The 27,088-nt window shown below is 36.1% G+C and overlaps 1 protein-coding gene across 3 annotated transcripts in view; it reads left to right on the top strand.

Moving 5' to 3' along the window:
- CTNNA2 (catenin alpha 2) overlaps positions 1–27,088 on the top strand; it is a 459,751-nt gene that overhangs the window by 109,706 nt on the left and 322,957 nt on the right. For all 3 annotated transcript variants that reach the window (XM_065735984.1, XM_065735986.1, XM_065735985.1), the window contains 4 exons: positions 8,078–8,244; positions 11,623–11,742; positions 14,051–14,317; positions 26,207–26,410. In XM_065735984.1, coding sequence (XP_065592056.1) covers positions 8,078–8,244; positions 11,623–11,742; positions 14,051–14,317; positions 26,207–26,410 — 758 coding nt within the window. The remainder of the gene's footprint in view (positions 1–8,077; positions 8,245–11,622; positions 11,743–14,050; positions 14,318–26,206; positions 26,411–27,088) is intronic.

Raw genomic sequence — 27,088 nt, 5'->3', positions numbered from 1 at the left:
TTAAGTGTATCAGTGATGTTTCAAATGAACTATTAATCTGACTTATTAATTGGAAAAGTTCTTTCTAAAGTTAGCATTTGTGAAATAATTAGTTTAGGTTGTCACAGATCTGTGGCTAAATATCTCCAAGTTCTGCATTCTCAGTATTTTACTGTCTCTCAGGAAAGAAGTAGTTGGATTAATTAAAATTATAAATTTCAATGGTCTGTGAAGTGAATGAGATGGTAGTGGTGTTGGGTGTAAATGCGAATATTGAATCTAAAATATATACTAGTTTAATAATATCCATTGTACTGTAAAATACATATTCATTTTCTATCACTGATTCCAAATGTCAAATGTAAAATGAGTCAAATTTAAGTCAGCTAGATTGCTTATATAATCAATTCCGGGGAGATGCAAATCTAGTGGCAGAAATTTAATGGGAAAAGATCAAGCTAGATCATATGTGGCCTTTCCTGGCATTGAAATATATTAATCTACTGAAGAGTGATCATTCTTCCAAGGGAGCAAAATCTCAACTGCAAATGAAAGGGGAAGTAAGTTTAGAAGACACAATAATAAGGATCTTTTAAAAAGGGTTTAAGGGTATAGTAATGAAGGTTTAACAGTCATTCATGTAAAGCTTTGGGAATTTTGATTAGCATTTTAAATATGTATTTATTTTTAGCAAGTACACGGGATACTATAGTGTGAAAATGCTCTACAACTGCCTTCCCAAATGCTAACAAATGATTATACAACATCTAAATAGTGATTACTACAGAAATGCACTGATTTCAATTACATGGATTTTAAAATACAATGAACCAAACATAACATTTTAAGATGGGGCTTAAACAATCATTTATGATTTGTAAGCCAGAAGGAATACAGACAGTGAGAAAACATCCACTGAAGAATGCATTTAGAATATTTTCATGAACCAGAAGCAGTACACATGGATGGTCACCAACCTTTGGGTGTATTTCTAGATGAGTACAAAGGTGATGAAACTGGGGACTTTTGTATCCTGAAGGGTTGGTCTGTTTGTTTTAATAACATGACTGCATCCATGAAGAAAGGATGAGAAAGGAGTCTGCTTATCTTATTTAAACATAGCAATTATCCTTGATTCAATTTCTCAAGTTATCATCTAACGTAATTAGTATTCTGTAAGGAATCTGCAAATCAGTTTGGGTCTACATATTACTATATGTTGGAATACCTTCAGAACAGTACTTTGTCTCTAGTTACAAGGACAGAACTCTAAATAGGTCATAAATCAGTTGCCACATCTTTGTAATCTTGGACATGTAAAAGAAAAGGCAAAATGTAAAGGAGATGGATGAATTAGACCAAAACTTTTCAATGTTGTTGCTTTTTAGTGCTTTGTGTGTTATCATCATGCCTCACTGATCATAGCTCCTCTATACATTGTTGCTTACTGCTCACCATATTTATTTCTTAATAATTTCTTTCTCTTAATAAACCATCTATCTTAATTATTTCTTCTTTGGAAGAGCAGCATTTCCTTGCTATATTACCCATTAGGAAATTTAATCAATTTCTTTCTTATTACATAAATGCTTATATTTAAGTCTACTTACAATTCCAAAATTTCCTACAAAAAATCTTATATATTCCTACAAAAAAAAAAAAAAAAAAAAAAGGAAGTGTGAGTTATCAACTCAGCCATCCCCTTTGCCCTTTTTCCTGTATATCCTCTACAGCGTATTCTGCACTGTACTAAAGTAGTTTTTCTAAGACACGGATCAGTTCTTTGATAAATTTATACAGATATATACACGCATCTGTGTGTATATGTATCTCTGTCAAAGAACAATATGGAATACTTGCACATTTCTGTTGTTTATTTACACCTTTCCTGGCTAGTGGTGTAATGAAAATATTTTCGATAGAATATAGGAAGCCTAACAGTTTCTAAATGTATGTATGTGTCTATATATATATATAAAATTTGCTGCCATCATCTGTTCTTCTCCTTTTGATTTTCACTTTCAGTATATAGTATTCACTTAACACCACTCTGTTGGCTGAAGGCTTATTCCATTTTAATGTTGAGAAGCAGAAATTTCAGTAGGATTCAGTATGGGACATGCAGAGGATTGACCTTTCCTCTTGCACTGTTGGTGTTTAGTTTTAGGAGTGGATGAGCCAGTATGTTCTGTATCAGTCAAATTTCTGATGAACTTTTTAATTATCCCATTATATTTTTTGCAGAAATCAAAGCTTGTGTTACTTGAATTACTCTACACGTATTACTGGGTGACCTGTACGTATACATGATTCTGGATAAATAATGTAAAGGGATCTTTATCTGCTCCTAGATGAGTCCCTGAATTAAATATCCCAAATCAAATAACATCTTATTTTGAAAAAAACAAGGAAATGTTTCCTTTTAATACTGGATTTCAATGTTTCTGTTTTGTTTTCTTTGCTTATTTGTTTTTCTTTATTTGTTCAATTATTTCTTAATGACAAGCAGTTCTTATGTGCAAAGGGCTTTCCTCTACCAAGTGCCTTAAGTTTTACAACTCACTTTCTAACACAGCAAAGACTCCTCATTTAAGAAACGTAAATTCAACACACAATTTGTTTATGAAACTCGGTGCCAAAGAATACAGTATATGAATCTTAGTGAGAAATTTACTAATATGATATGCTTACAAAATATACTATACAAATTTTTCCAGGGTATCGTGTAAAGTATTTTTAGTAGCTGAGAATGATAAAGTAGCTCCTATAAAACTATAGTTCTTATTGTGTGTATTCCAGAAACAGTCTACTGAGATTATTACAGAAATGGATGGTCTGTGCAAGAAGAGGAGATTGAAATAATGCCATTGATCAATCAGGGCTCATCACATAAATGCATGAGGAAAATAGGGACAGTAAGAAACATAGTGGAAGAGGAATACTTTTGAAATGGAAGAGCTAATGGGGCAGAAGAAGAAAAGGGTATAAATTAGCTATAAATGCATCAGTATGGAATTAAAGTGGTTCTAATGAAAAAAAAAGAGAAGCCTACAAAAACTGTCAGATGCTGGAATTCATTTAGAATGAATTTCCTACTTCCAGTGGGATTAATTGGGGTTAAATGTCTGGGTTGTTTCAAAGATAGAACCTTGATAAGTTTATGAGTATAGCTATTATCATATTAAGGTTATTATTAATTATATTATGACATGACTGTCTGCAGTAGCAAGGAAGCAGACCTGATGACTCAAAATGTCTGTGTTTCTTGCACTGACCTAATTTTCATTGAAAGTAATTTAATATTGACTACAGAATAACTTGAAATGAATTTGGAAAGGAATGGATAACTGAAAATAAGGTTGGCTTTTTTCAGATAAAAAGGATTCTTTGATATGTAATGTTTTGTTTTAGCTGGCCACCTTTGGCCTAAGAGAGGTCTAATACCACTGTTGTACAAAGATAAGAATTGGTTAGCTGACACTGGTAGACAGCCCTCGCTCTCTGGTGACATGGTGCTGAAGAAACAGGCTGATGTACTTGCCAAACCACTCCATTGCATTTGAAAAGTCATGGCTCTCAGTTGACTGGAAACCCTTGGTGACTGCAAAAAGGGAAACATCATTCCCTTTTTTAAGAAGAGTAGAATGAAAGACTCTGGAAACTACAGGCTGGTGAGCCTCAGCTCTTTGCTTGAGCAGATCTTTCTGGAAGGTATGTCAAGGTACGTGCAAGACAAAGAGATGATCTGAGACAGCCAGCACGACATCACCATGATCCCACACTAAATTCTTATCTTTAATTTGGAAATAAATGGCTTTGAACGGCTGACTGTTGGTTTAGTAAGGTGATACGAAGTATCAGGGCACACTTTCAGCCCAGAAAGCCAACCATTGACAAGAGGGGTGGCCACAGGGTGAGAGAGGTGATTGCCCCACTCTGCTCAGCTCTGATTAAGCCCTATCTGGAGTACTACAATTAGAACTTGGGTCCCCAGCACATGAAGGATGTGGAACTGTTGGGGTGGGTCCAGAGAAAGGTCTTGAAGATGTGGACAGGACTGAAGCACCTTGCCTATGAAGAAAAGCTGAGGAAGTTGGGCTTGTTTAGTGTGGAGGAGGCTTCTGGCAGACCTCACTGTGGTCTTCCAGTACATTAAGGAAGCTTATAAACGGGAGAGACTAACTTTTTACATATCCAAAAGTAATAGGTCAAGAGAGAACTGTTTTAAGCTGAAAGAGATTGGATTTGACATAAGGAAGAAATTCTTCCTCACCACCTTTACTGAGAGGGTTGTAAGGCACTGGAGCTTGTTGCTCAGAGAAGCTGTGGATGCCCCATCTCTGAAGGTCAGATTGGATGAGGCCCTGGGCAACCCAGTAGAGTGGGAGATGTCTCTGCTTATGGCATGGGGATTTAAACTAGATGATATTTGAGATTTGTTCCAACCCTAGCTGTTCTATCATTCTATGGTTAATAGACTGTGAAATTCTAGTTCTTTGTGAGATTAAAAAAAGAAAAAACTATGATGTTTTGTATTACTTTTTTTTTCTTAGTTATATAAATATATTAAATACTTCCTGCTTAATTATCTACAAGGAGATTCTCTTCACTTAACTGTAGCTGTCAAGTGTCAAAGATTTAATCGTAACTTCTAAGTTGTTGTTTTGATTCTCTATGTATTCTCCCTCTATCCACTAGTGTTTATTCAAACATGTTTGCTAGCTCTATCTCCTGGGATAATCAAGTCTAAGAAGGTAATTTTCCTGCTTGCTTTCTAGTTCCACTGGCCTTTTGGCAAATAATAATTATTAACTTATTTTATAGTTCAGTGGTAATATTCATCTGAAGCTACAAAACGAAGATTTGGCAGAGATCCAAAAAGTCTTTTTAATGCAAAAATTTAATTTAAACAATTCTTAGGCATCTGGTTCTAAAATCCAAAGCTTCCTGGATATACTTAAAACCAAACGTACTTTCACATACGAAAGGTTTGTGCCTGGATGTTCATGATCACTTCAATCTGATCAGAAACCAATCTAGAGCTACAGTACCAGAAAGCCTTGTTAGGTTTCTCATATCGTTGCACATCCCTCTTTGATTTCAATCAGCTAGATATGATCTAAGATTTATATCATACATAAAGCTGTGATAGTTTCCTTCAATAAATGACTGAAGGGAAGGTGGTGCCTTCTGAGCTGTTAACACTGATTAGGTGTATCCAGTTGTCCACATTCCGACTCAAAGGTTAGGAAACTCAAATCTATCTTGGCCACTCACAGCTCAGTAACTCTGTGTTCGCTCTCAGCCCCTCATCTTCTTTGGAATATTCTGAGTCATTAATAAAGATTAGTCAATTTTCGTTCCCAATTCTTAGTGTGCTCTAAGCCAAATGATGTTGATACATTCTCCAGGGACTGATCAGTTTAAAATGCATAGGAGACAAAATGCTTGTGACCTCAGGGTTCCTTGATAGTTGATTTTTTTCATATGGATAACATGCACAAGGAATTAGGTGCAGCAGGCTGTGGTGATCTTGCAGAGACCTTGTTTTTTTCCCTTTGGAAAACTTGGGTACTTCAGTACCAAGGAGTGTACCATTTAAGCATGTTAAGATATGATTTTGTTGTCTCTTTATCTGTCTGTGGTTATTTGTCCCTTGTCTTTTAGGAAACATTTTTTCAGTTTTGGCATCCATATGGAAATTTAATAAAAAATGTGCATCCGGTTGGAATTTTTCTACTGAATATGTGTAGTATTGACCAAATACCCAAGAAACAGTACACACAAATTACAGTACAAAGATATAGTCCTAACTGTAATAAAATAACGATGAGTTCTGAAGGGAATAATTCACTGGGCCTGTTTAGGTCTCTCCTGCACTATTTCTGTAGTCTTATGGGAAATTATGCTGTCTGGGGACTTTTTGAATGTTACAGTCATTTTAAAGGCAATGTAACAAAGCTTTGATTTTGCATTAGAAATATTTTATGTTTCTACCTTGTAGAGAAGGAGTATTTCTTTCCAATTTGATAGCAAAGTTTGTGTTAATATAAAAGCTCATTCTAAATCGTTTTTGCTTATTTAGCTTTTGTATTTCCATAGGAAATTAGGCTTATATAGCTATTGACTGTAGTTTATTGTTAATCATTGTGATAATTCTTATATTGTTAAAAAATATATATATAAAATTATGAAAGGAAAATCAGCAGTTGGAGAAAGAAGAAACCAGCCTTATACCTCCTTGCATCTTGAAGCATCTTCTTTGTGGTCAGTATAAATTAATTAGAGATGGCATTAGCAGGGCTTGTAAGCTGATCCACAGTAGTGCAGATACAGTTGATTACAGAGAGATACTTTCTTAGATTTTAGTTTTGATGTTTCAGTACTTCATGTGGCACCAAGGAACGTGCTCTAGTGGGCATGGTGGTGAAGAGTTGATGGATGATCTAGATGGTCTTGGAGATCTTTTCCGACTGTGATGATTTTGTGATTCTATACTTGGTCATTTTCCAAAGCCTTTTGAAGTCCATTGAAATAAACAAGTGTTCTTCTCATAGGTTGCATTAACAGTAGCATCTCCAAATTTCTACTGTGAATCTATTTTTTTTTCTCCTATTTAATAAGGAATTTAATATATTTACAGTTTGGTCTTTCTTAGCTGACACTGTTGATAAGTAAGCTGTTGTAATCGCCCAGTTCCCTGCAGGGAAGAACGTGACGATGTTTTTCACATGTTGCCTAGAATAACATTTTTATCAGTTCAGAACAATTTTTAAGAGCACGGTCTGCTTACTTAAAAACATTGCAATAACCTTTATGAATCAGTGGATTTTTCTTGGGGCCTCAGCACTTATTGTGGCATTTATATTCTAGTCAAACTCATCCTTGATCACATCACAATTAGGAGTCACTTTGCTTTTACAATACTGCTTGCAGATTAGTTATTAGGATAAATATTTAGATTTTGGTTTTAATGACAGCTTCAGGTCTTTGTTCCTGTATCTGGAAGCATACTATTCTGCAAGCAACTTGTACAATATAAACACATCATGCTCATGCTGTGTTTCAGATAATTAGTGAAAAAAATTATTAAGTGTCCAAAATTGTTATGGGAATTTATGGTCTAAAACATATTCTGTATTTCTGCATATCCTATGTTTTCTGTTTATACTCTGGTTTTATTAAAAAAGAAATATGTCCTATGATAGAAGACCCTTCACTGTCATCTGTGAGTCATATGTGAAAGGAAAAATTATGTGCCGTCAATTCCCACTTCTTTATTCTATTAGTTTCTTCGACTTCCAGAGCTGTAATGTCTATTTTTCATTCACATTTTAAAATCTTTATTCTACATATCAGAGTTTACCAGATCTCTATGTGATATTAACCACATTTCAATGTAATTGATGTAGAATTTCCCTTTCAGTTGAGCTTTGCATTCTGTATTTGCTTAATGGATCAGCGAATCTTTGAAAGGCAGTTATGATTTTAAAAGTATTTTATGTTCAGTTCTACTCCTTGCTGTAAATAAGGGGAAAAGAAGTTCCCAATTTCATTTAAAGGCCTTTGCCACTGTTAACTTGCCAGCTTCTCCAACCTCCGTTGTTCACCCTTCCTGCTGACCAGATATTTACTTCAGCTTCCCCCTGTCCCCTTTTTACAACTATATTCCTTAAAGCCCATCCAGTTCCAACCCCCATGCTGTAAGCTGGTTGCACCCTCTGAGTAAAGAATTACTTTTTAACACCCAGTCTAAATTTCCTCTCTTTTATTCTAAAGCCATAGCAGCCAACAGTAATGACTTCTGTGTAAGTGTAACACAATGCTGTCTGCCTGATGTTCAACTGTCTATCCTGGTATTTTGTTTGTCTTATTGTTATAGTTTACTGCTCTAGTAGAACAGCAACACTTGGAGAGTAAAAAAAAAACCTCTGCACACGTTGTATTTCCCCTGAGCAGTTCAGTTTTGAGTAAGGAAACTCATTTTCCTGACAGTGTTTTACTCAGTGAATGGTCGATGCCTTCTGAAAATAACTAAATAAAGCCGGATTGACCTTTTTTTTTTTGTTGTTGTTTTTGTTTTTTCTTTCTATTTTAGGAGAAACAATGAGAATTGCCTCTTCAGAGTTTGCTGACGACCCGTGCTCCTCAGTGAAACGGGGCACCATGGTGCGGGCTGCTCGTGCCCTGCTTTCTGCTGTTACCCGCTTGCTCATCCTGGCTGATATGGCGGACGTCATGAGGCTTCTGTCACATCTGAAAATTGTATGCATTTGTGATGTTCTGCACTATTTTTTGCTTTCTTACATATGCAGAAGTTGGGACAAATCAGTCGTGAAGAAGTGTTTGCACTTCTTAATCAGCTGCTGCTCATTTTTTCTTCTAGCGCTGACCAAGGGTTGGGATGAAACAAATTTCTACACTGTTCTCATTCATTTTCTTACTTTGAAGAAATTACTTTTTGGAAACTTAAAGCAGTGCTTTGAACAGACATCTATTTAACTGACCTTTCATCTTATCCAAATCATTTACTCTCTCAGTGCTTGTAAAGTATTGCTATCTTGTGGCAGAGTTTAGGTATTGCAGTTGTTCTCGATGTCTGCACGAATTCTGAAGGTATCAGGAGTTTGGCTCTTTTATTTCCAGTCAGAAAATAATATGAGTGCCTAATCCCTCATCAAAGAGGAAGTACAGAATAACAAGGAATAATAGATGACCAGAAAACTTGGTATGAATTTGTACTTACACTTGGCTGCTGTCATGCATAGTTTTGTATGGTCACATTAAAGTTTTGAAATTGAAATGGATTTTCTTTGTTTGTTTTGCTAGTTCTTGGATGATTCCACTTTGTAACAGTGTGACCATACAAAAAGATTTTTTCTCATAACAGTGAGAACCTTTCAGCAGGAAAATTGGGCAGATATGCTAAAGATATAGAAAACAGTTTTTATAATAGAAAATGAAAAAAAACCAGTTTTTTTCTGCATAGATTTTAGTGTGCTCTGCTCTAGTAATAGAATGCTGTTGTGATAGCTGCAGTATGTGACTCTGTGATTATGTTCAGTAAAATCATCTCTTGTGAATGTGTTTTAATTTTTCCCCACTATAAAACTCCATGCAATTGTAATTCAGATAATCCTTTGCTAGTGAGACTAACAGTATTATGAACAAAAGCTTTCTGTAAATGCTGTGATTAAACTTCTTATTCAAACTTTTTCATAGGTGGTAAGAGGTGCTTTTATCACATCTGAGCTTTCCTCCTCTTGCTACAGCATTGTGCTGTGTTAGTTAGAAAAAATATATATATATTCCAGTGCTCTTTTGTAAGTGGGTGTATTTTACTAACACAGTTTGCACCTTAGATTTGCAAGGGCATTTGTGGCACTGTGTTTTGTAATCTCTCCATTTGTCAGATGTCACTGGGAATAACCCAGCCTTCTGTTACAGTGAACCCAGGCTTCTGTGGTTCTTTGTAGCTAAATTCAATTTCAGGACCTTAAATGTGATTCTTTTTTTCTTTTTTTTTCAGGTTCAAAAGTGTAACATATTTCTGAGGACTGACAGTGAAAAATAGTTTTATCTTATCATTTTGTAACGCAAATGAGCTTTAGACAGAAAAAAATACAAAAACATTACTAGGAAAGAAAAAGTTTATATGAAAAAAATTACATTGGGACCAAACTTGTATTGACTCCGTAGTAATATTCAAAGAGTGGTGTAAGTTAACCATAAAATTATTAAACTGAAGTCATGCAGCATGTCGGAGTTATGAAGGCTAATTTATACTGTAGGGATCCTGAAATGTACTGTAATCATTTTTCATTGAAAGCATGTCAAAGGAGTTGTGCTACAGACTTCATCTGAGATAGTACATTTTAATTAATGTTTCAGAGCAAATATATGCAGTTGTCATCTGGAAGAAGGTTCAGTCATTTGTTTCAGATTATATTTTGCTCTTTTAGAAGTAGTAACAGTGAAACTTGTGCATCGCTTAAAGTATGTAGTAATGGTAGTAAGTGATGATAGACATATAGCATTATGTTGTAATGTCTGTTGTAACCAATTACCTGCTACTTAATTAAAGGAGCACATCCGAGCATGGTTGTGTTTTGTTGAACAGAGAAGATGCAAAGAAATGAATTGTTGTTTTTCCAAAGGGTTTCATGCTCACAACCTTTCAGATTCCTCTCATTTTGAAACTTCTTGGGTTGTACAGTAGATAATGCATGATACAGTACAATGAGCACTGTTCAAAATCTGATTATCAGAGTGGAATCTATAATGAAACCTCTAGGAAATTTATTTAACAGGGGGATGGCAGGGCTTACAGAAATATTTGCCGTGCTCATGTTTGTCATTACAAGTGTGCTAAAGATTCAAGCATTTTAAGGTAAATGCTTTTGGATCTGAAGAAACAATGCTCATGTTTTGCAGGAAAACCTGCAAGAGCAAAGTAGTGCACCTCCAGTTTAACTGTGAACTTATGTTCTTGAAATTTCCCATAGAAATGTATGGGTTTGCTGCTCTATTTCCTTGTTATTTGTGGATATTCTTGAGTCCACAGAAGGTAGTTAAAAGATCACAGTGCATTTATCCTGTGTCCCACAGGAAAAAAGATACACTTAGAGCAGCAAAAATAATAAAAAGATGAGTTGTACACATATTTGTTTCTTTTCTACTGAATTTATGGATTTCCAATAGCATTTGGAGAAGGTGCAAACCTATTCTTGTATAGGACTGTGTCTCAGTCAGAATTAGATGTTTAGAATTAGCTGCAAATGTGCCTGTTTAACAGCTCCTGCACATCCTCATGAATTGAAGCAATGGGTTTCAGAACAAAGGATAAATAGAACATATTCAGTTTTCAATCTTTGTCCTTGGAATTGCATTTTTTATCTTACGAGGGAGCAAAATACAAGTCTGAATTCCTGTCTTGTCTCAGGAGAAGTAATTTTACTTATTTCTTGAAAAGAACATTTTATCCCTTCAGATTTTTTTTTCTTTCTTGCACTGTATAGGGTAAAAATTTGTGAGAGATTTAATAGGCAAACTTGTTAATGTAACTGGGGTTCTGTATCGCTGCTGGTTTTCTTCAGTATGGCTGACTGCAGCTCTGTCTGCTTCTCTCAGTTTTGAAGTAAATGTGAAGTATCTCGAGCTAAAGCTGAGAGAAAGGAAACAATAAGTATGGTCTGGGTTTTTGATGTGTCAGCATAAATTTAAATCTCAACAGTAAGTTTAATTTCCTTTTTAAAAGTTATGTCCTGTCCAGAATTAATGACTCCGTTGTGTTTTCCTATAAAACCTATACCACATATTAAGAACATATCCATCTATTTTGTTTTAAAAGCCACATATACTAAACATTTTACCTGACATCACTGAGGAAATTAATATAACTATTCCTTTTACATTGACTTTGCATGATACCAAAGAATAGTACTTGGAAAGTAGTACAGAATGACAATGACACAGCTTATCTATGAAAAAACTAATTAAAGTTAATGACACTGTCATAAATCCACCATACTGTGATGGACCTAAATGCTAAATGGGTCCATATCATAAAGCAGTAGACCGAGTAGTTACAGGTATTGTACAACTGGATTAAACTGCTAACACTGCTGATGTATTATCTTCTAGGTAGAGGAAGCACTAGAAGCAGTGAAAAATGCAACAAATGAACAAGATTTAGCAAATCGCTTCAAAGAATTTGGAAAAGAGATGGTAAAACTGAATTATGTAGCTGCTCGACGACAGCAGGTGAGTACATTCCAAAGCAGTGGTTGAGAAATTTAGGCCTGCCCCTGAAGATGTTGTGTTTCATGTTCAAGTTGATTTTACAATAAGTAACTGCTGTGTGATGGCACATCACTGAATCATACTGATTTCTCTGAATGTGATGACGTATGTCAAAACACAGTGAATTTCTTTAAGAAATTTATTCAAGTGATTTCAATTCATAATGATGTAAAGGTGAAAAGGCAAGCTGATTGGGGTTAGGAATAGTTCTCAGATGATGAGTGTCCCTGCTCAATTGCTTTGACGGCGTTCCAACAACTGGAAAAGCACAAACTCTTTGGTAGTGCAGTCTATTTCAGATTCAAGAATGAGAGTCTACTTTGTGTTTAAAACCAACATTGTTAGCTTTGAGATTCTTGAAAAGATAGTTACCCAATTCATTTATTACTTAAGCAGATGGAGAAAAGACTAGAAATTCCCAACAACATGTATTCAGCACCCATAGCTATCCAACTTTGCATTAAACAGAGCTTTCCACTGAACACTGTTCTTCTGAAGAGTCCAGACATTTTGTCATTGTGGAGTTGTATAAAGTTTGTTCAACATAAAGTTGTGTTTGAATATTGATAATCATTCAGGGATGTCTTTGTATTGAGGAGCACACTCAGTCTGGAAAGCTGGCTTTATACATCCCTCTATTTACTTTTGCACACTGCAGCCTTGCCTATTTTTATATCACTTGTACATTTCTGAAAAATTAGAAATGCAAGCCCAGTATCACATAAACAAAGTTATTTTGTACATTCAGACACTTCTCTTCCAGAAATAAAGTTAAAATTATGTGAAAAAATTAAAAATAAATAAATAACAGGAAAGCTAATGAAGCTCTCTATGTCTCTTATGTTTTCCTTGGAGATATGAAAAGATAAGAGAAAACCTTGGCAAAAACCTTTTTAAATTTCCTTCTTGAAGCTCATTTATATAGTACCAGCAAAGTGTTTCATGTAATTGTGGAATATCTTGATGGGATCAGAAGTTAATTCTTAGATGTTCATGTGCTTTCCTTTAATCTCTACTTAAGTAGCTGGCAAAACTTTTAGTAACATAATTCACTCTGAGAACTGCATCAATGAATCATGTGGTTTAAAGTCATCAAGTGCTAAAACCTTTAAACCCAGAATGCATGGATTCTTTTTCAGTTTTTGCCTTAGATTCATATGTGAGCATAAGTAAACTATTCAACTCTCCAAACTTCATTGTTCGTAGTTTCAAAAAAGAAGTAATAACAGTTTTCTTAACTACTTATAAATATTGCTAGGACTACCTTACCTAATGTTTGAAAAGCTTTTGTAGACAGGTTTATATTGTTTGTAAATGAATACCTTCATGAATGAATGAAAATAATTCAGTGCCATCTTCCTCTGGTGAGGTATTGCAGAATGTCTGTTTGTTGTCAGAGGAAACGAAAGGAGGAATAAGTCACTAAGGCAAAACATAAAGTATACAAGAAATAGACTAAAATATAAGGAAAGGAAAATGTGTATTATATTTAAAAGGTAAAGTCTAGGGAAAAGACATATAAGCGTAACAGTCATAGCCAGGAAAAGAGAACATATTCATGGACTTTTCTTTATGTCAAGGGAAAAAAATATATTCTTAAAAGGAATCCAAATCATGAAATATTGAGAATTCTTACAAAGCCACAAAATACATGCTTCATAAATTCAGTGGCCAAAAGAAAACCATAACTATGCACATAAAAACATTATGGAGAGTTGTATTTATGAGGATTTTATGAACCAAAACCATATTCTTTAATATAGATTTTTATTATTTTTATAATATAGCTTTTAATGTGATATACAGTAGGTTTTTAATTTTTAATTTTTAATTTTTATTTTTCTTAAAAGTCTGTCTCATTGTGATTTTTTAAAGGATATCGGTGTAGGTACTTAGGGGAATCTGACACTGCAACAGTGTAGGTGGTACACTTCGTTTCCTTTATGAAATCATCAGACTGAATCCAGTCAATCAGGAAGGAAAAAATTCAATTATTTTATTTTATTTTATTTTACATTGTCTGCTGGTCTTTGAAAAGGGGAAACAGATGGGCTTAACATTTCTGCTCTTTCTGAGCAGAGTATAACCACCTTAGCTACACAGAAAGAATGAACTTTCTTGGACAAGAGAGAGATTTTGTGGAAATTATGGTTGATTTTGTCATTAATGACATCATCTCTGCAAAATCACTGTACAGTGACAGTGTACACAATACTTTCTGACACTAAAGCTTTCATTTACAACTAAACAATTGCATGTTTTTCTGTAGGAGCTGAAAGATCCTCACTGCAGGGATGAAATGGCTGCAGCTCGAGGTGCTCTGAAGAAGAATGCCACGATGTTGTATACTGCATCCCAAGCATTTCTTCGTCATCCTGATGTTGCAGCTACTAGGGCCAACAGAGACTATGTCTTCAAGCAAGTTCAAGAGGCAATTGCTGGTATCTCCAATGCTGCACAGGCCACCTCACCCACTGATGAAAACAAGGGGCACACTGGCATAGGAGAGCTTGCTGCTGCACTAAATGAATTTGATGTAAGTATCAGAAGCATATGGAAAATGAAATGTTTCTCCATGAAATCTTCAGTGCTTTTAACAAAGTGGGTTTTGCACAGGACTCAAATTTCTCTTTTGATTCAGGTTCATTTCCTTAGAATGCAGAGGCAAAGTGCAGACATTGATTTGTGTTATTTGTAATGAGGAGTAGTTATTTGCTGTTAATGGACTTGAATTATAAGGAGTTTATACTCATACACTGCAGCTGTGCTAGAGAGAAACAACTTGTCCTCTGCCCTAGCATCCTTGAAAAATCCAGCTATGTAAATAATACGAAGTGTGATTAATCTGACAATTTATTTCTGTGACATTTGTCATGTGTTTTGTTGAATGGTAAGATCAGATTCATCTGGCATGTCAGGAAGGAAGATGAAACAGGAAAATAAATATGATGGTGGAGCTGAGCATCCTGGAAACATTAACAAAGTGTTTATTGAAACATGAATTAAGTTTATCAAATAAGGCACCTTTCAAATTCAGAGAAAACTGGTCCTGTTAGTTACAGACAAGGTGCTTCAGCCTCTCTTCCAGAAACAGCTAGTTTTGCTTAAGTAGCTCTCTTAACACCAGACTTTTTAATTGTTAGTTTTACTACCAATCTTTTTGTAACAATTTTTCCCCTTTTCATTCCTGAGGATAGTTCTTGAGAAAGTAATTTAATTCATGACAACATATGAAAATTCTGGTGTTAGATACATTGATTTTGACTTTCACAGAATTACAGAATTGCAGGGGTTGGAACTGACATTAAGAGATCGTCGAGTTCAACCCCCCTGCAAAAGCATCTCCCTAGACCAGGTTGCACAGGTAGGCATCCAGGCCTTCTCTCCAGAGAAGGAGACTCCACAACCTCTCTGGGCAGCCCATTCCAGTGCTTTGTCACCCTTACTTTGAAGACTTTAATGAAGGTTTAACCAAAATTATTATTAGGAAGCAGATAAATTTTTTCGTAGACTACTGTACAGAGTTGCACTGCAAGGATATGTCATGCCTTTTTCAGTGCTGCTTAATTCTGCTCTGTTTAGGGTTGGAAGTGGAGGTGCTTGTACAAGTGGTTCATCTCCTGTCAGAGAATTAGGCTTCTCTTATGAATCTGCAGCTTACTGTCATTGGGTTTACTTTGGAGGTTATCCTAGGAAGAGTAAATGTAACAGGAGTGAAAAAAGCTCAGTGACTGAGTAGGGTATGATAATAATAATAATAAAAAAGCAGAGAATGAATACACAAGATAGCAATAGGGAAATGTGAACAGATCTGGAAATATATCAGCTGAAAATGTGTGGGTAGGTACAGGGAGGGCAAATGGACTGGTAGCTGAGTAGCAGAAGGGTTTGTGCCATTGATAACATTCTCTTCCTGTCATGGTTCCTCATGCTGCAAACAAGAAGCTGTGCTCTGATCAAATTTCTTCCTTCATGGGTCAAAGAAGTTGCCAGTGCAGTGAATAAAAAGGAGTTGCAGAAGGTGAAACCCTGCATTCAGAGCTACTGCAGGACCCAGAGATAGACTCCAATTTCATCATATTGTTAGGTGAAAAATAAAAATACTACTGCATGCATTGGCAGTACCGATATTTTTTCAGTATTTGTATTTCTAATTATGTAGTTTTTCCTGTAAAATTATTGTGGGTCAAGATTTAAAGAATTCTCTCTGGTTTTCTAGGCCTTCTCAGCTTACAGATCCCTTACTGGTAAGGTCCTGGGAATAATATCCTTGTTTATCTGATTGTACTCTGGCTTTTGTGTGGGACTTTGCTGTTATGGACAGTAGAGGTTTGACAAACAGTCACAGAAAACACGTGACACTTAGCAGATCTAAACTGATGATGCTACTACTCTCTGGAAAAGGCTGTTGTGCTTAGTGGAAGTAAATTTAGTGATTCATTGGGCTGTGGAGACGATGCAAGGCACCTGATGTTGAGCCCTGCCTTTTTTCGAAAGCATTTGTTCATCAGACTTCTCCTCAGGTAGAGTCTTTCCTAGTTTACATTATGTAGCAGGCATTGTAAATGTGTATGGGAAATACATAGTCATAGGATCATGTGTGGGCTCACAGCTGCATGTGGAGAAACAGATGTTTGAATTTTTTTCCAGCTTTAGGAAATGAAAATTTTCTTTTTAGTGAGGACACAAAGATTGAAGTGATTGTTTTATTTGCTTTCTAACTACATTTCTTATTTCACTTCACTGATTAGCTTTTGACAGAGATTTATTCGGACACAATGTTGTAACGAAGACAACATTCCCTAAACTTCAGGGAAAGCCAAAATTTCTAGCTCCAGTCGTGAGATGATTCTAAATTTATGCTTATAATGTATGAGTACAAAAAACAAGAAAAATTATTAGTCTTGTATAACTATGCCTTACGTGCAGATATATCAGAAAAAAAAGTGCTACTTTAGCATGAGAAAAGAAGGTTATTTTTTTTTGCAGTGCTATTTTTCCATAGCATTTACCAGTTCTCAGACTTCCATATTTCTGATTTCAGAATCAGCACCCTGTGGCTTACCACTTAAAATGACTGCAGTGTCATTATTCTCAGTATTTTCTCTATCAAAATACCATCACATGCAATACAAATAATTATCCTACCTATTTTAAACACTTCAGCTATTATGTTTATGTTAGGTGTTATACTGTCATGCTCTATAGTCATATAGTACTGTGACTTGTAGTATAAAATCACCTGTGAGCTATTAGCAGCTAAATCTTGGGAAAGAATTAACATTTATTGCTTTTCAGAGATTATTTATGTAGAAATGAAGAGGGTTTATGAATCTGTTTCATATCTGCCTTTAACTACTGCTTGAAATAGATGGATAAACTTACAAAAATAGATGTTTAATTGTTCCTATTAATTTTTCATTTTCAGGTCATTTAATTCTGGATATTTCTTGTTTTAGTAGTGAAGGATTTTATTATTTAAGTTTGTAATACATTTTGTGGTCATTAAATATTTCTGGCTTCTTACTGCAACAACTAAGGGTGCTCCTTCTGCTCCTCTGGAGAAAAGTATCCCAATTTCTGGGTGGTATATAGAGGAGATTACTAAGAGCTTACTGCAAATTCTGAAAATATAATGTTTGCTTGGAGCAAATGGCAATTTCTGTCTGATAAGGCTGATAAGGTCTCAGCCTTTCTCAGTGACAAAGGACTGCTGCTGTCACTTGTTGTCAGTGACAGGCTGAAATGGTATTTGTTGGTTACAGGGCATCTCCAACTAGTCATTGTTTTCCCTGAGCCTCCTCCAGACTGAACAATCCCAGTTCCCCCAGTGGCTCTCCATAAGACTTACGTTCCAGACCCCTCACAGCTTCATTGCCCTTCCCTGGACATAATTCAGGGCCTCGATGTCTTTCCTGTAGTGAGGGGTCCAAAAGTGAACACACTACTCGAGGTGCAGCCTTACCAGAGCTGAGTACAGAATGATGATTATGTCCCTGGCTTGGCAGTCACATCCAGCAGCTCCCTGATCACCCTTGGGTGGATCCCATCTGGCCCCATTGATTTGTGACAGTCCAAGTAGAGTAGCAGGTCTCTTAACTGCTTCCACCTGCATCATTAGGAGTTTATTCTGCTCCTCATTGCAGACTTCCAGGTCAGTGTGTAGAGTATCCTGAGGATAACTAGGCTGACTGTTAGAGGCAGTTGTAAAGAAGGCATTGGGAACCTGAGCCATTTCCTTATCCTCAGTGATCACATCGTAGATCCTTAAAAATTACTACTTATGTATTGACCTTGGATTTGCTGTGATAAATTATGAGTAAATTGTTAAAGAAATAAAGCTTCTGACTTAAAACAGAAAAAGATTATTGGAAAAAGGAGCAAAAATCCTTTTTTTCCATTGATGTTAAAAGCAAATAGCTGTCATTTTTTGTATTGCTCAATGAAGCAATTATCATAACTGATGAGACTGCTCAGCTGACTTTCTCTTTGAGTTTTGGTTCTAAATTAGGAAGTTCTGTTCTTATAAATGGAATGAAGTGAAATGAAATCATATTTGTTAAAATATATAGAGTACTTGATTTTTAATACAATACTTTTAATGCAAACAGATAAGCTATCCTCCATGTTGACTCACTAATCCAGTGACTTTCTGTTTCTGTGTGCATACATCCATTTGTCATTAAAGCTGCTTACATTCATTTGTGTTACATCTGGAGATGCCATGCCTGTGTCTCACCCATTTTCTGTCTGGTTCCAGAACTGCATCTCATTGCATTAATAATTTCTTTTATACTGGAATTGATCAGCTAGAGAAGTGAAAGAGGTGGTCGAAATTTAGGGGTGTGTTTTAGTGGATATGGTGGTGATGGTTGAACTAATGATCTTAGTGGTCTTTTCCAACCTCAATGATTCTGTGATTCTATGAAAATTATTCTTGTTTTTCCTACATGAGGGCTCATCTATATTTTAAGTTACTGAAAATATACCATGTTTCATTGGAAGGAACACAGCTTCAAAGTTTAGTAAATTTATGAAGAGTACAAGTTTGGCACTTGAGGTGGCTGGTTGTTATGAGAAGCAAAGTGGTTGATGCACTTCTCTTCGTACTCCCACTTGTAAATGGAGTTCATAATTAATAAATGGAATATCAGAAGTTTTGGAGATATCAGTAGAGCTTGGAGAATATTTTTCAGAACTAGTAAGTGCAGAGTTCCATAAATGGAGTGAAAGATTGAATGCATAATGTAGTTTAGAAACTGAAAAGATAGAGTACTTGGGTGCAACCATATTTTTTAGTAATGAATTTGTCAAAATGTGACATAAAGGCAGCAGATAGAAGACATGCAAGATGTAGTGTCATAATGTCATTAAGTGATGACTTCTAAAATGTTGTTGCTTGTTGAACGAGTACCTTTACTAAATGTCCAACCTGGGAATGGATCTCTCAAAACATTTATGAAATTTCAATTTTATTTTATTTTTTTTTGTAAATATATTCTTCAGAGAATTGATTTGTGCTGCTGGAAGAAAATAAGCTACATGTGAGCTTCAAAATAAGAATTGAAATGTGTATGTTACAGTAACAAAATCATAAAAAACAAATGGGGGCACCTGTGTTATCATGAATGGAGAGAGGAACTTTCTTCTCCATTTCTGGTCATTGCCATCAGGAACAGAGGGATGGAAATGTGCTGGATGTCGCTTGATATTTTAGGAAAGAGGGAGAATGCAGTGGATTCAAGTTAGTCTCTATTTCCAATCAACTTCTAACTTTGTTTTACCTTCTGCAAAAACCTTTGCCTTTCTGTTGAGGTAAGAGTTGTATAAGAGGGGAAAGGGCTGTAATATAGAAATTTCCAGCAAGAAACAAATTGTTTTGTTTATCTATTTTGGATTTTTTTTTCCTGCTTTTGATCTTTTAGCTGGCACTGTTACATATTTTGGCTAATGTTTCATTTATGTGTGCATACATATGGGAGAGTATTATTGTGGAAATATCAGCTCCGTAGCATCAGTGACAGCAGTGGAAATGATGAGATTTTGGTATCTCATGTCTAATATGTAGCAGAAACAGGACCAGTTGTAAGGTGAAACACCGTTCTCTACTGGCAGCTGGAGTCATGTGCATTCATCTCTTGGCAGTGTGAACGCTGCTGGTGAGTTGCTGGACGAATATTTTCTGTTTAAGAGCACCACCTAGTGGGTTTCTTGGTGTTTACTTGCAAAGGAGATTTTCTAGTGAACTCTTATCCAAACAGATTTGTAAGAGACAGTGGAAACACACATGCAACGCACATTGGGAAATGAATCTACGTAAATATATTTATATCTCTATCCATGATATAGATTTTCTCCAGGAAAATAATTTTTCCGTTGTGAGTAATGGAATTTTAATTGTTAATAATAATTATGAATGTCTGAATGGTTATATCCAAAGCATATTAAAGATTTTTCAGGCTGTGTTCAGCCATTCTTATGGAAATTATCCAATCAAATTTGATTTACTAATTTAGCACTTGTGAGATGTTTGTCTAAGTCACATGTGAACATCAGCAATATCTCAAGGAAGTAAGACCTCCAATAGTTACTCCTGTAATATGTTTAAGGAAGATATTAACACGATTTTAGCAGTGTATTTAGAGACTTAAATGCTATTAAACTACTGTTAGGGTAGGTGCAACATTTTCATAAAGAATAAAAGCTTTCAGATAATGAAACTACTGTATGTCATTTCTATCTTGCTCTTACCTGAATAATCAATCATGAACTCTGGTGGGCTTTTGGATTGGAAGGAATTAATTTTGGGGAGCTGAAAAATTCCCTGTGCTGTTGCACTATTGGTAGTATGTTTTCCAAACCTGAGCTATGTGGTATAGCTGCAAAATACAACATAGCTTCAGCTATAAACATTTGATTTGTCACTAAACAGGACTTAAATAGCCTTGTTAGCACCTGAGGTGTACATAGATGTACATATGTAAAACAAAGCTGTGAGTGCACTGCATTTCTTTCCATGGTTGTGCAGGCAGCTCTCCAGAGCAACACTTATCCAATCTTGTCTCCCATGATATTTTTCAAAAGTGGGTCCCTCAGTATATCATATGCTCTTTTTCACACAAAGAAAGTTGATTGTCCATCTATGGATATATAATTTCATTTTTTGCAGCCATTGGTCACTGGGAATGTAGTTTCTTGTGATACATTATTTACTTCGCAGTCGCATTAGACTTAAAAGGGATAGTTTCCTTTCACTGAGAAGCACCATATGAAATGAACCCTGCCCTTAAGGCTTTACACTGTAAATAGAACTAATAAAATGTAAAAAGAGAAATAGAGGAAAGACGGAATTGTTTGTCCTATCACACAACAGATTGATACAAGAATACTAAAGGAACCTCATATCCCTAACTCTCAGTTGTCTCACTGCACTCTGCAGTTCATCATGGTATTTAATATATCAGTTCTGTTTACTGGAATTACATTAGATATCCATATTTGCAAAACTGTATGATGAAGAACTTCTTACTGAAAGGTAGTTCTTTTCTGTCTTAGGTTATTCCCTCCATCTGCAGAGCTTCTGGTGGATAGTGATATAATGGTTATTGCTGTTTATCAGTTTCATACAACTACATTAGGACTAGAGGGAACGGCCTCAAGTTGTACCAGAGGACGTTCAGACTGGATGTCAGGAAATACTTCTTCTCCAAAAGAGTGGTCAGGCAGTGAAATGGGCTGCCCAGGGAGGTTGGTGGAGTCACTGACCTTGGAGGTATTCAAGGAGCAGTGTTGAGGGACCTGGTTTAGAGAGAATTATTGGTGACAGGTGGGTGGTTGGACTTGGATGATCTTGTAGGTATTGCCAACCTCGGTAATTCTATGATTCTACATGAATATTTTTCAGAATTTGCATTTGTTTTTCATTTGCTTTTTTTCCTTTGTAGTGTCTCATGTTAGATACACAGCCAGTTTATTCTGCTCTCCAAAGATTCCTTTCCTCTCTTTGAATCTGAAAAATTAGTTTACCTTTTCTCCTACACCCCTAGGGAAGAGCTTGAAGTGTTTGTCATGGTATCTTTTTCTTTGCTTGTTTTTTTTTCCCCTAACAAGTCCTTATTTATCAGTTATAGAGAAGCTGATTCCTATTAAAACATAACGTGCCTCTTTTAATATGCTTTGGTATTTTGTTTCAAAGTTTACTTCTATTAAATTCATAGAAGAAATAACCTGTTTTTCATTTCATTGGTAATATAAAAGCCAAATAAAGACCACTGTTTTCCAGTTCCCTCAGAACTATACTCTTTTTTTTTTTCCTCCCCAGTTCTTAAAAATTATTTATGTGTTTGAAAATTAAAGAAAGCAGTGGTTGTGAGCAACTGCTGTAATTTTGTGTAAACCAGCAGATGAGTAAATTTGTCATGAACGAGACAGCAGTGCACTAAGTATGTAAATTTGTGCAAGAGCAGATGATTAATCTGGAAAACACAGACAGTTGTAAACTAGTTGCAGTTCTCTGGACATCCAGAATTATTTTAAAAGGTTATATTCATTTTAACTTTTTTGTTTGTTTGTTTCTATTAAACCTCATTTGTTTTATATTGTTGACAAAGATTTTCCAATTGAGATCACTGCAGTGATGTTTGAATGATTATGTGCCCTCAAATCACAGCACCTACATAAGTGCATTGTGTTGTTTAACCCAGCAGGCAGTTCAGAATCAGCTTGTTTACTGTTCCCTAGTGGGACTGGAAAAAGAATTGGAAAGGTAAAAGCCTAAGTAAGAACTTGTGGGTGGAGATAAAGCAAAAGCTGTGTACACAGGAAGGAGAGCAAAGCAAGAAAAGTTGTTTAAACAGTTCCAGGAAATTATTAGTTATTACATGTGATGGTTACTTGGGAAAATATGTACTTTAAGTCCAAATGTCCCTTTCTCCTTTATTTTTTCCTCACAGGTTTTATAAATGAGCATGATATCATATGATTTGGAATCCTAGACTATCAGTTGCATCCTTGTTAATCATCACCTCTTTTTCCATCCTTAGATATGTAGACAGAGATCAGTCCTGTAAATTTAGCACAAAACATTTGCTAGGTTCCTTTAATGCATGACTTGGATTGCTTCTGTTATGGTGGAAGCTCAGGACAGGAGAGATGGTGCATTGCTTAGAGGTTTAAGGCACCAAAACCAGTTCAGGATGAGTCACTGCTGCGCTTGCGCTGCTTCTTGTGAGGCTCATCCTCTGTTGATTTGAGTGGTTCATGTTATAGGACACACAACTCAAGTCATGGGTTAACATTTACACACGTCTATTACAATCTCTGCCCCTTGTCTCTTTGGAACAGGCTGTACTATGTAGTTACTTTCAGAGTTGTTTGTTCAAGTGTGGGTATTTAATCTCAGATTTTAGATTTCAGAAGTTTATTAATGTTTATGAGAACTTATTCCTCTGTAAGTAAGAAAGGAGTGGCATGTACTACTCATTATTATGAAGGCATCTGTCTTCTGAAAGCTTTTGTACTTCATGAATACATTGCAACCACTCTATAAGCACTTGTTTATAACTTTTAGGAAATAGGGGAAATATTTAACTGAAGAATGTTTAAAGAAGGTATTATCCCAAGTTTATCAGACTTTAGTCTATAATTATGTTGACATTAATTTTCTTGGAATTTGTTTCAGCAAATAAAACCAAAATAATGTACTTTTATAGCCCATTGCAAAAAGTCAGTCTACAATTGCAAAGAGCCTTGAAACAGTTAATTTTAAAACCTGGTTTATAGTGTCAGTCATTGATTTATGGTTTTAATATTAGTTAATTGATTAGAACATATTAAATGTTCCACTTCATTTATGTTCATCATTCATTGACTGGCTGTCAAGAAGTGATGGAATCATAGAATCATTAAGGTTGGAAAAGACCTCTAAGATCACCAAGTCCAACCCCAACCCATCCCCACCATGCCCACTGATCTTCAGTGCCATATCTGCACGGGATTTGAATACTTCTAGGGAAGGTGAGCCTTCCCAGGTACCCACTTCCCAGGATAGCCTGTGCCATTGAATTACCACTCTTCTCTCTATCAGAGAAGAATTTATTCCTAATATCCAACCTGAAGGTTCTCTGACACCACTTGAGGGCATCACTGCTTGTCCTACAATAAATAGGTAATCCAGAGAGTGGAAAGAACAACTCAATATGCCTAAAAGCACATCCGCTAGACTTAACCAGATGAGCATCCAGCATCTAATCTCACCTGGTGCCAATGAGGATGGATCATCATCTCCAGTAAGCAATTCACCTTACCTCTCTGGGCTTATGTTAGCATGTAAAATGGAGCTCATCCTCTGGTTTTAGGGAAAAACAGCATGGCATGGCATGGTCTGAGACCACCAGGCCAGGCTCTGTTCTATTCCCTCCCTCCTTCAGTGTGGCCCTCTCAGTTTTGCCTTCTAGGCACAGCCCTTGTGGTATACTCTTAATTGGTCCCGTCCTTGCTGAGGCTGTGTGCTACCTTGAGTCTGGCTGGAAGAAGCTTTGCTAGGGAAAAATCGACTTGGTGTCAGTCCATGGCTCTGATCCTGTTTTGTTTTCTCAGTAGGACTGGCTTCTCTCATATCGTGCAGCTTGGACTAAACTGTTTCAAAAGCAAGCAGTAGATTACTGAATCCTATCTCCTATATTTTCTCATTGAAATGGTCAATTTCAAGGAAACTTGACTTTTATCCTTTTCAGATTTTTAAAAGGATTTATTTTGCCTATGCTGCTTATAACTGGCATAAATTGCTAAGATAGGTCAATTTTCAATTTCATTCTTGCTGTAACAGAATTAAATATGCCATTGTAAACATGAATTTATATGTTACTTTCTAAAAGTCCCAGTGCTGTGAATGTAAGTGTTGCAGTGAGCTCTAAGTATTAACATTTGACTGAAAAGCACCTCTACATAAATATGCATTGGCCCCACTATTAGAGAAGTCATTTCTAATTTAGATGCTCGTAAAACTGCTTTGCTTGCAGCTTTGAAATGTAGACCCTAGAAGACATGTGCAAGACATTATTTCACATTCTGGTTAATGTTGCATTCAATTCTGTGAAGTCAGCACTTCCTGGACCTGGAACAATAAGATATCTGGTTAGAATTCTTCTGTATTTCCTTTTTGTTAAGGAACGATTCTTAATAAATTTCCTGGCATCCTTATACTTGTTTCTATTGAACTGCTTTGCATTTACTGAAGTTATAAATATCACAGGGCTTGATTCTTTTCCTGTGTACCTTAGTGAGAGTAATGTTTTTTTTTTTTTAATCTTTTTTTTTAATTTATTTTTTGCATTTTTTAGTTTTTTGTGTGCATGTGTGTGCGGAGGAATTAATTGGAAGTTTTACTGACCTCCATAGAAGCCATACCCCACATGTAACTGGAATCGGAATTTAATTTTTTAATGAAATTTGAGATTTACAAAAATCTGATACAGTTTTCAGTGTTAAAAGAGGATGTTGGATGTGTATCATGTCCCTAAATCCTGAGTTATATTTTAATATAGTGAATGGTTTGTTTTTTTTTCAAATTCATTATATCATTTTGAAGTTAGAGATCGCATGAAATTGAGTAAACATAATGTCATAAAAATGCTGTGAAAATTCGGTTGGTTTGTTAATAAAGTCCTTTGTGGTTTAAGATGCTTGTGGTAATTCTTTGAAAACAAGATAGCTTTACCTCTTTCTGATCATTTAATTCATGTTCCACTGTTCTCTTTTAATTATTTTTATACATGCAGTGGCATTTCTTTGCTGCTGGATATTTTTTAATATTGATTTATTAGGAATTTGGTAGATAATTTATCCATAGGAAAGATTAGAAACTCTTTGAAGCTGCTAAAATAAGAGACATGAAAATAAATAACAAAAAAGTAATAATCCAGATGTAGAAGTTTGGAATCACAGTGTCTCAGGTTGGAAGAGACTTTAAAGCCCATCTATTTCCAGTCCCTTGCTGTGGGCTGGTTGCCACCCAGCAGGTCAGGCTGCCCAGGGCCCCATCCAGTCTGGCCTTTAGCACTTTCAGGGATGGGGCATCCATAGCTTTTCTGGGCTGCTTGTTTGTTCCAGTGTCTCACTGGCCTGTGAGTAAAGAACTTCCTTCTAATCTATAATGTAAATCTTTTAGTTTTAGCTTTACCCCCTTGTGCTATCGCTGCCAGATGATGTAAAAACTCAGTCTCCTTCCTTTGTATAAGTTCCCTTTAAGATCTGGAAGACTGCAATGAGTTCCTGCTGGAGCCTTCTCTTCTCCAATCTGAACTCCCTCAAACTGTGTTGGAGACGGGCTCCAGCCCATCGATCGTCTTCGTGTCGCTCTGGACCCATCCCGACGGATCCGTCTTTCATGCAGATCTGTTCATCCTGCTGATCTTTTGCTTTTCAGAACAAAATCATCTTAGACCCCATGACGTTCAGCGAGGCCCGCTTCAGACCATCTCTGGAGGAGAGGCTGGAGAGCATCATCAGCGGGGCGGCGCTGATGGCAGACTCGTCGTGCACGCGGGATGACCGACGGGAGCGCATCGTAGCCGAGTGCAACGCCGTGCGGCAGGCACTGCAAGACCTGCTCAGCGAGTACATGAACAACGTAAGTGGTGCATGCTTTCTTTTCCTCTAAATTATTCAACTTTATCAGAAAGCTTTAATTGTTAAAACGAGAAAGCCGTAGTGCTTCGTGTGAGCTGTTTGACTCGTTTAACTTTTAAATATCTGGGAAATTTTTGGCGGAATTTTGGTACCATTAGAAGTTCACGGGGATGTCTTTTTGTCTGTGAAGGAACTCTTTGCTCTTTGTAGCTGTAGCATTGAGGTTATTGAAGAAAAAGCTCCCTCTTATGTGCAAAATAGCCAACAACTAATCACATTGGGATAAAACACTTGTTTAATGAAACCTGGTGGCAAGCAGCGTCAGTGGATAATGGCCTGAGAACGGTTTTCACTAATGAAAATGAACACGTTATCAAAATGATATCCACTGTGTGATAATGGTCAGTGTGTGTTTGTTGGAATGTTACCTGTAGATGCTCTTGTGAGATAATGTGTTGGCTGTGCTGTTAAGCCACTGAGAGTCTTTGCTTGTTCTTGGTGCTATTAAATATTCTGTTGCTGTGAAAGCAGTGAGTAATATTAATTAGTATTGCTGTCAAATAATAGTCTGCCATGCCTTGAATACAGCAGTTTATGGAGGGACTCAAGAGCTGTTGACAATGTAATCTTAACCTGCAGTATCCCAGCAAATTATTCCTGAGTCCTGTGGAGGATGTGT

This window comes from Cyrtonyx montezumae, unplaced genomic scaffold (genome assembly GCF_038088225.1).
Source record: "Cyrtonyx montezumae isolate F1298 unplaced genomic scaffold, pur_monq_1.0 scaffold_2, whole genome shotgun sequence".
NCBI classification, from domain to species: Eukaryota; Metazoa; Chordata; class Aves; order Galliformes; family Odontophoridae; genus Cyrtonyx; species Cyrtonyx montezumae.
This window is presented reverse-complemented; position numbering and strand designations above follow the sequence as displayed.